The sequence below is a fragment of the Heterodontus francisci genome, chromosome 6 (genome assembly GCF_036365525.1).
Source record: "Heterodontus francisci isolate sHetFra1 chromosome 6, sHetFra1.hap1, whole genome shotgun sequence".
In the NCBI taxonomy this organism is placed as follows: domain Eukaryota; kingdom Metazoa; phylum Chordata; class Chondrichthyes; order Heterodontiformes; family Heterodontidae; genus Heterodontus; species Heterodontus francisci.
Genome location: NC_090376.1, coordinates 30994615 through 31004804, shown reverse-complemented (window position 1 = coordinate 31004804; position 10190 = coordinate 30994615). Strand labels below are relative to the sequence as shown.

Below are 10190 nucleotides of genomic sequence, written 5' to 3'. Positions count from 1 at the left end.
ATGACCCTGAATATACATTTGTGCTCTCTCTCGGACACAGTGACAGTGACCATTGGCTGCTCAGACGGAGATGCTTTCATAGATATAGGAGCATCTGTCAATGTCATGGAAGACAAAACATTCAACAAATTTCAGGATTGCCCATCCTCTGTAAACCAGGGAATATGAAAATTTTCCCTTACAACAGTGACAAATCGCTGAAAATTCTCAGGACTTTTGAAATGCCAGTTTAATGCAAAGACATTATAATGAATGCTGTATTTGTCATATCTGGAGACCATGACATGCTTATCAGTTTCCAAATCTGCCACATGATTGCAGTCACATATGCAATTCCTACACATAACAACAACATTCTTGAACTGTATACGGACCGCTTCACTGGTACCGGCAAACTGAAAAGTGTTACACGCAAGCTGCATATCGACCCCTAATGTGCCCCCAGTTGCGCATCAACAGTAACGAATACCATCTCATGTCAGGAAACAGACAGAGAAGGAACTATTGAGAAAGTTGGGGATGAGCCTACACCTTGGGTCTCATCCATACAAGTCGTCAAGAAATCCAAGAGCAAGAATCAGATTAGAAATTGTGTTGATATGCGATCACCAAACCAAGCCATACAATGAGAAAGACACTTGACACCAACAATCGATGATATCATAGAGAAAATGAATGGTTCCAAACACTTTGCTAAACTTGACCTCAATGCAGGCTCCCATCAAATTGAACTTGCAGACGAATTGAGATATCTACTGTATCATCCACTCTCATCAGACTTTTTCGCTACAAGAGGCTCAACTTCAGGGTCAACCTAGCAGCTGAGGTATTTTACCACGTGATTCAGTCTGCACTTCAAGGGCTTGAAGGCACACTGAACATCAGTGATGACATTCCCATTTACAGTTGCACTGAAAGTGAACTCGAGACACGCCTACATGCATGTCTACAGCATCTCAGAGAATATAAACTCACATTGAACAAAGACAAGTGCTTGTTCAATGAAAGCAGGATTGAATTCTTTGGTCATGTGTTCAGTGGTGAAGGAGTACCACCAGATCCATGGAAAGTTGAAGCCATTGCAAACATTGCGGATCCGACAATCATGCAGGAAGTCCAGATTCTACTGTAGTTGCTTCATTCCTGACCTTGTGATGCTATCTGCCCCCCTATGTGATCTGATGAAAGAGACCACCAAGTGCAAGTAGACTAGATCACACAAACAGGCAGTATACCAGATACAATGATGGTGGTCAGAAAGTTGCACAAATGCCTATTTCGACCCAAGAAAACCACACAGCTAGTCGTGGATGCAAGCCCAGTTGGCTTAGGTGCAGTTCTCGTGCAGAAAGACAAGACAGGTAACCCATCATTCATTGTGATGGCAAGCAGATCGTTAACACCTGTAGAGCAATGTTATTTGCAAACAGAGAGAGAGGTGCTCTCGATCACATGGAGTATCTTACACTTTCATCTCTACTTGTATGGAAGTGAATTTGAAGTAATAACTGATCATAGATCACTAGAGAGCTTGTTCAACAATCCACATAGCAAACCACCCACTTGAATAGAGCATTGGATACTCAAGCTACAAGAGTATGAGTTCCATGTTGAGTATTAGCCAGGCAAGCTCAACCCAGCGGACTATCTTTCGTGACATCTGCTGCCGACAGTCAGTCCTACTAGTCATGAGGAAAAGGTTACTGAACAACATCTTAACTACGTAAGCCTAAATGTGGTGCCAAAGTCACTCAAACTAGCTGGCATCAAAGCAGCAACAAACAAAATGAGGCATTGCAATGGCGTATGATGGCTATGGAATCACAAAACTGGAAAGATGTAATCAAGAGAGCGTCTACAAATGAAATCGCTCACACATTACAAGGTCTTCACAATGTTCGAGATGGGCTCAGCATTACAACGACATCTGATCTTATGTTTTGCAGCAACTGTATTGTCATTCCGCACTCATTGAGAGAATGTGCTGCAGATATAGCACATGAAGGTCACCAGGGAATTGTCAAAACCAAACAACTCCTTAGGGAAAAGGTATGGTTCCCAGGAATTGACCACATGATAGAGCACAAAATCAATCAGTGTTTGCCATATCAAGCAACCACAAAAGGATCAATGATCACTGCAAAGCGTGGTTCACAAATCATCACACGAAACATGTTTCAAAGCACTGAAAACACCATTCGTAGTCATTGAATCTGATTCCGACATCAACATCTCAGATGAAGAACATGAGTTAAATGAAACTAAACCTGATGTCAGATGATATCCTACTCATGAGAGAAAATGTCCACCATACTTAAGTGATTATGTTACAAAGTACGCTATTGTCAGTTGGTGAACAAATTTTTCATTTCATTGCTTATGACTGAGTGCATTGTTAAATTAATACAAAAGTTAGAATACGTAAGAATGTTATTGGCAAAGTTGAATGTTCAAGTTATGCTTAAGTTTATTGTTTACACTTTTGGAAACAAACCATTGAAACATGCTATGTCTCTCATTTACTAAGAAGGGGAGGGATGTAATGTTTTGAAAATTGCATTGTGCATTTTGTCCACCCAAGGCTACCATACACACATATACCAGCCGAGGGTGTCTGTAAGAGAATAAAGGAATCTATGTTTTTAACAGCATGCAGCAGTTTTGTGTCTTACTAACTCTGACTGTTTAGTCCCAAGGACATCACAATAATGGGACAAGTAAAGAAAGCAAAAGATGGGACTGGGGGAGCTGTAAATGGCAATAGACGAATCATTACCGACAGCTACCGTTGAAATAAACTGGGGGCAGAAGTTACGATCTGAAATTGTTGAACTCAATGTTGAGACTGGAAGGCTGTAAAGTGCCTAATCAAAAGATAAGGTGCTGTTACTCCATTGAGCTTCATTGGAATGGTGTAGGAAGCTGAGGACAGAGAGATCAGAGTGGAATTGGGGTAGAGAATTAAGCTGACAGGCGAATGGAAGCTCAGGAGCCACGCTTGTGGACGGAACGGAGGTGTTCCTGAAAGCCCAATCTGCGCTTGATCTCCCCTATGTAGAGGAGACCACACCAGCAGCGAATACAGTGTAGTAAACACATCCAAAGAATCATCCTCCACCATTTCCGCCAAGTCCCAGCATGATGCAACTACCAAATGCATCTTCCCCTCCGATCCTCTGTCAGCATTCCAAAGGGATCGTTCCCTCCACAAAACCCTGGTCCACTCCTCCAATACCCCCAACATCTCATCCCCTTCCCACAGCACCGTCCCATGCAATCGCAGGAGGTGTAATACCTGCCCATTTACCTCCTCTCTCCTCACTATCCAAGGCCCCAAACACTCCTTTCAGATGAAGCAGTGATTTACATGTACTTTCAATTTAGTATACTGTATTCACTGCTCACAATGTGGTCTCCTCTACATTGGGGAGACCAAACACATGCTTTGCAGAACACCTCCGCTCATTCCAAAAGCATAACCCTGAGCTTCTGGTTGCTTGCCATTTCGACACCCACCACCGCCCCCCCACCCCCGCTCTCATGCTCACATATCTGTCCTGGGATTTCTGCAGTATTCCAGTGAACATCAACACAAGCTTGAGGAACAGCATCTCATTTACCGATTAGGCCTGCCAGACTGAACATTGAGTTCAATAATTTCAGAGCATGACGGTCCCCCCTTTTTATTTTATTTTTTTATTTATTTTATTTCATCATTCATTTTTTTACCATGTGCCTACCCACTGCTTTTTTCATGTTTGTGCTTTGGGTCAGGGCTGTTCATTTTACTGTCAATTAACACCCCCTCTGCACTAACGCTTTGTCTTTCACCACACCGTTACCGTTTGACTTTGCTCCATGATCTTCTGGTCAGTTATTCGCTATGACCTTGTATCAACACCTTCTCTTTGGTTATCTCTTGCCCCACCCCCACTTTATTTGCTTAAAATCTTTTACATTTCTAACCTTTGCCAGTTCTGATGAAGGGTCACTGACCTGAAACGTTAACTCTGCTTCTCTCTCCAGATGCTGCCAGACCTGCTGAGTATTTCCAGCATTTCTTGCTTTTATTTCAGATTTCCAGCATCTACAGTATTTTGCTTTTATCGTCGTAAATTTAAAGATGGACAAATAAGTTGCTGTTTCACCTGGAAAGAGTGTTTACTTATTTTGCTTTTTTTGCACAGTCTCTACTGTCCTGATTGGCCAGTCAGGGTGACTGCCTCTGTGTCTGCCAGACCCAGGTTGCAGTGCATTGTTGGCCATTGTAGTCCTTCTGCATGAAGCAGCGGGCTTGACTTGCTTACACCAAGGGTCTTTGAGACTCCAAGAGCCAGGCTGCTCTGCTGCGGACTGCGGACACAGCTGATGTAGCGAAGGAGCCCGGGGCGCGATGATCCTTTACTGTAACCAGAGAAAGAGGGAACATCACCAACAAAAGAATTGAGCGTTCACTTGTTTTATGTTTGTAAGTATTTGCAAACTTCGGCAGGGCCCGTTTTAAAGTCTGCCTTCAGGTGTGCTGATCGCATCTGTTGTCAGAGAGGGTTTGTGTTTCCCTGTCGTCATGGCAACGGTCCGGAACACGCGAATGTTTGGTGTGAATTATTATTTGTGCCTGAAAAGCATTGCGTAAAAAAAGGCTGGAAATGTCACAATCAGTTAGCAAGTGGTACTAAATGTACACGCCAGAGAAATCAATGTTGTAGCTTTCCTGAAATGTAAAGTCTGGCAGTTTAATGGTGGGGTTACTGCAATGCTGCTGATGTATATTTGGAAGAACTACCTGAAGTGAATATTAGGATAAGATTGAGAGCTGGAAGATGTGTCTTCAGGATCACCCCGATTTAGAAATTTGCTTTTTACGATAATTTTTGGTAATAAATGGGTTTAATACCAAGAATCCTCAGAAACCTTAGATGTGACAGATACTCTGGGTTAAGCTGACAGTTATTACAGACTTCCACCTCTCCCTTCCCCTTAGTTACATCACTTTCTTTTTCGTTCATGGGATGTGGATGTCGCTGGCTAGGCCACCATTTGTTGCTCATCCCTAATTGCCCTTGAGAAGGTGGTGGTGAGCTGCCTTCTTAAACCCCTGCATGTGGTGTAGGTACACGCACAGTGCTGTTAAGGAGAAAGTTCCAGGATCTTGACCGAGTAACAGTGAAGGAGTGGTAATATTTCCATGTCAACATGGTGTGTGACATAAAGGGAAACTTGCAGGTCGTGGTGTTTCCAGGTGCCTGCTGCCCTGTCCTTCTGGGTGGTGGAGGTCATGGGTCTGGAAGGTGCTGTCAAAGGAACCTTGGCGAGTTGCTGCAGTGCATGCTGTAGATGGTACACACTGCTGGCACTGTGCGCTGGTGGTGGAGGGAGTAAATGTTTAAGGTGGTGGATGGGTGCCAATCAAGCGGGCTGCTTTGTCCTGGACGAGTGGAGCTTCTTGAGTGTTGTTGGAGCTGCACTCATCCAGGCAAGTGGAGAGTATTTCATCACACTCCTGACTTGTGCCTTTTATATAGTGGACAGGCTTTTAGGAGTCAGGAAGTCCAATTACTCACCACAGAATATCCAGCCTCTGACCTGCTCTCGTAGCCACAATATTCATGTAGCTGGTTCGGTTAAGTCTCTGGCCATTGGTGACCCCCAGGATGTTGAAGGTGGGGAATTCAGTGATGGTAGTGCTGTTGAATGTCAAAGAGAGATGTTTAGAGTCTTTGTTGTTGGAGATGGTCATTGCCTGACACTTGTGTGATGCGAATGTTACTTGCCACTTATCAGCCCAAGCCTGAATGTTGTCCAGGTCTTGTTGCATGCAGGCATGGACTGCTTCAGTATCTGAAGTATTGCATATGGTACTTAATGCTCTGCAACTGTGCAGTGAACAAATAACTCTTTTCTAATCTGTATTCAAGTCTTCTGTTTTAATTTATTTCCCATTATTGTAATTGCTTTAGTTTTATATTTGGAACTATCATCCTCGACTACTGCTGCTGCTAATTTTCTCCTTACATTGAAAATATTGTCATAAACTTTAGACTTCAACATTTTCTTTGCTTTGTAAACTCATTCATTCAGAAAGATAATTTATGTTGAGAATGTATGGTGGAAATGTGCAAATTAGTCATGGTTTATTGTATTTGCTCAGCTTCTACAAAGCAGTGACAATTCCACTTTCTAGTAAATAACTCTTATCACAGACTTTTTCTTCTTAATAATGTTAGCCTATAGTGTCTTATTGATACTGTTGGAAGATGGGGTCAAGGTCCTCTATAAGCACAAGTAGGATGTAACCACTGAATGTGGTATTACTATGTATTAATGTTTGTTCTCATAGCTGATTGGAACATTGGGTTTTATTATTTTTCCTACGAATTAAAAAATCATATGTTCTGTTTACTGGTTTATAACACTTGCATGTATTTACTGTGCAAAGTATAAAGCTGATTTGTAAGCTCTTATTAAGATAATACTAGGAAGGAGAGCTTTAAATATGAGGAGAGAAACTGGGGCACTTTTTATTAATCGATGTTTTGAGGAGATCTGTTGGAGTTGTTCAGAATTATGAAGGGGTTTGATAAGGAAATTAGGGAAAACTGTTCACTGAGTTGGTAATTAGAAGGAAACAGAGAGTAGGCATGAATGGGTCATTTTCTTGTTGGCAAGATGTAATGAGTGCTGTGCCACAAGGATCAGTGCTGGGGCCTCAACTTTTTACAATTTATATAAATGATTTGGATGAAAGACCAAAGGTATGGTTGCTAAATTTGCTGATGACACAAAGATAGGTAGGAAAGTAAGTTGTGAAGAGGACATAAGGAGGCTACAAAGGGATATAGATAGGTTAAGTGAGTGGGCAAAGATCTGGCAAATGGAGTATAATGTGGGAAAATGTATAATTGTCCATTGGCAGAAAGAATAAAAAAGAAGCTAAGTGGTGAGAAATTGCAGAGCTCTGAGATGCAGAGGGATCTGGATGTCCTAGTGCATGAATCGCAAAAGGTTAGTCATCGAGTCATAGAGTTTTACAGCACAGCAACAGTAATTAGGAAAGAACAAAGAACAAAGAAAATTACAGCACAGGAACAGGCCCTTCGGCCCTCCAAGCCTACGCCGATCCAAATCCTCTAACTAAACCTGTCGCCTATTTTCTAAGGGTCTGTATCTCTTTACTTCCTGCCCATTCATGTATCTGTCTAGATACATCTTAAAAGACGCTATCGTGCCCGCGTCTACCACCTCCGCTGGCAATGCGTTCCAGGCACCCACCACCCTCTGCGTAAAGAACTTTCCACGCATATCCCCACCTAAACTTTTCCCCTTTCACTTTGAACTCGTTTCCCCTTGTAATTGAATCCCCCACTCTGGGAAAAAGCTTCTTGCTATCCACCCTGTCTATACCTCTCATGATTTTGTACACCTCAATCAGGTCCCCCCTCAACCTCCGTCTTTCTAATGAAAATAATCCTAATCTACTCAACCTCTCTTCATAGCTAGCGCCCTCCATACCAGGCAACATCCTGGTGAACCTCCTCTGCACCCTCTCCAAAGCATCCACATCCTTTTGGTAATGTGGCGACCAGAACTGCACGCAGTATTCCAAATGTGGCCGAACCAAAGTCCTATACAACTGTAACATGACCTGCCAACTCTTGTACTCAATACCCCGTCCGATGAAGGAAAGCATGCCGTATGCCTTCTTGACCACTCTGTTGACCTGCGTTGCCACCTTCAGGGAACAATGGACCTGAACACCCAAATCTCTCTGTACATCAATTTTCCCCAGGACTTTTCCATTTACTGTATAGTTCACTCTTGAATTGGATCTTCCAAAATGCATCACCTCGCATTTGCCCTGATTGAACTCCATCTGCCATTTCTCTGCCCAACTCTCCAACTATCTATATTCTGCTGTATTCTCTGACAGTCCCCTTCACTATCTGCTACTCCACCAATCTTAGTGTCGTCTGCAAACTTGCTAATCAGACCACCTATACTTTCCTCCAAATCATTTATGTATATCACAAACAACAGTGGTCCCAGCACGGATCCCTGTGGAACACCACTGGTCACACATCTCCATTTTGAGAAACTCCCTTCCACTGCTACTCTCTGTCTCCTGTTGCCCAGCCAGTTCTTTATCCATCTAGCTAGTACACCTTGGACCCCATGCGCCTTCACTTTCTCCATCAGCCTACCATGGGGAACCTTATCAAACGCCTTACTGAAGTCCATGTATACGACATCTACAGCCCTTCCCTCATCAATCAACTTTGTCACTTCCTCAAAGAATTCTATTAAGTTGGTAAGACATGACCTTCCCTGCACAAAACCATGTTGCCTATCACTGATAAGCCCATTTTCTTCCAAATGGGAATTCATCCTATCCCTCAGTATCTTCTCCAGCAGCTTCCCTACCACTGACGTCAGGCTCACCGGTCTATAATTACCTGGATTATCCCTGCTACCCTTCTTAAACAAGGGGACAACATTAGCAATTCTCCAGTCCTCCGGGACCTCACCCGTGTCTAAGGATGTTGCAAAGATATCTGTTAAGGCCCCAGCTATTTCCTCTCTCGCTGCCCTCAGTAACCTGGGATAGATCCCATCGGACCTGGGGACTTGTCCACCTTAATGCCTTTTAGAATACCCAACACTTCCTCCCTCCTTATGCCAACTTGACCTAGAGTAATCAAACATCTGTCCCTAACCTCAACATCCGTCATGTCCCTCTCCTTGGTGAATACCGATGCAAAGTACTCGTTTAGAATCTCACCCATTTTCTCTGACTCCACGCATAACTTTCCTCCTTTGTCCTTGAGTGGGCCAATCCTTTCTCTGGTTACCCTCTTACTCCTTATATATGAATAAAAGGCTTTGGGATTTTCCTTAACCCTGTTTGCTAAAGATATTTCATGACCCCTTTTAGCCCTCTTAATTCCTCATTTCAGATTGCGCCTACAATCCCGATATTGTTTCCAAGCTTCGTCTTTCTTCAGCCTCCTAGACCTTATGTATGCTTCCTTTTTCCTCTTAGCTAGTCTCACAATTTCACCTGTCATCCATGGTTCCCTAATCTTGCCATTTCTACCCTAATGGAATGTTATTGTTTATTGCGAGGGGAATTTTTTTTTATTCATTCACGGGATGTGGGTGTCGCTGGCCAGGCCAGCGTTTATTGCCCATCCCTAATTGCCCTTGAGAAGGTGGTAGTGAGCTGCCTTCTTGAACCCCTGCAGTCCATTTGGGGTAGGTATACCCACAGTGCTGTTAGGAAGGGAGTTCCAGGATTTTGACCCAGCGACAGTGAAGGAACGGCAATATAGTTCCAAGTCAGGATGGTGTGTGACTTGGAGGGGAACTTGCAGGTGGCGGTGTTCCCATGTATTTGCTGCCCTTGTCCTTCTAGTTGGTAGAAGTCGCGGGTTTGGAAGGTGCTGTCTAAGGAGGCTTGGTGCATTGCTGCAGTGCATCTTGTAGATGGTACACACTGCTGCCACTGTACGTCAGTGGTGGAGGGAGTGAATGTTTGTGGATGGGGTGCCAATCAAGTGGGCTGCTTTGTCCTGGATGGTGTCGAGCTTCTTGAGTGTTGTTGGAGCTGCATCCATCCAGGCAAGTGGAGAGTATTCCATCACACTCCTAACTTGTGCCTTGTAGATGGTGGACAGGCTTTGGGGAGTCAGGAGGTGAGTTACTCGCCTCAGGATTCCTAGCCTCTGACCTGCTCTTGTAGCCACGGTATTTATATGGCTACTCCAGTTCAGTTTCTGGTCAATAGTAACCCCTAGGATGTTGATAATGGGGGATTCAGTGATGGTAATGCTGTTGAACGTCAATTGGAGATGGTTAGATTCTCTCTTGTTGGAGATGGTCATTGCCTGGCACTTGTGTGGCGCGAATGTTGAATATAAAAGTAGGGATGTTATGCATCAGTTATACAGGGCATTGTTGGGACCACATCTGGAGTACTATGTACAGTATCGGTCTCCTTATTTAAGGAAGGATGTTTCCTCTTTTGGGAGAATCTAGAACTAGGGATCACTATTTAAAAGTAAGGGTTTGCTCATTTAAGACAGAGATGAGGAGAAATTTTTTCTCTCAGAGGGTTGTGAGTCTTTGGAACTCTCGTCCTCAAAATGTGGTGGAAGTAGAGTCTTTGAATATTTTTAAGGCAGAGATAGATA

The 10190-nt window shown here is 43.5% G+C and overlaps 1 protein-coding gene across 3 annotated transcripts in view; it reads left to right on the top strand.

The window, feature by feature from the left end:
- The first annotated feature begins 4358 nt into the window (after positions 1 to 4358).
- LOC137371219 (serine/threonine-protein kinase Nek5-like) overlaps positions 4359 to 10190 on the top strand; it is a 76883-nt gene continuing 71051 nt past the window's right edge. For all 3 annotated transcript variants that reach the window (XM_068033413.1, XM_068033412.1, XM_068033411.1), the window contains exon 1: positions 4359 to 4468. In XM_068033413.1, coding sequence (XP_067889514.1) covers positions 4463 to 4468 — 6 coding nt within the window. In that variant the 5' untranslated portion in view covers positions 4359 to 4462. The remainder of the gene's footprint in view (positions 4469 to 10190) is intronic.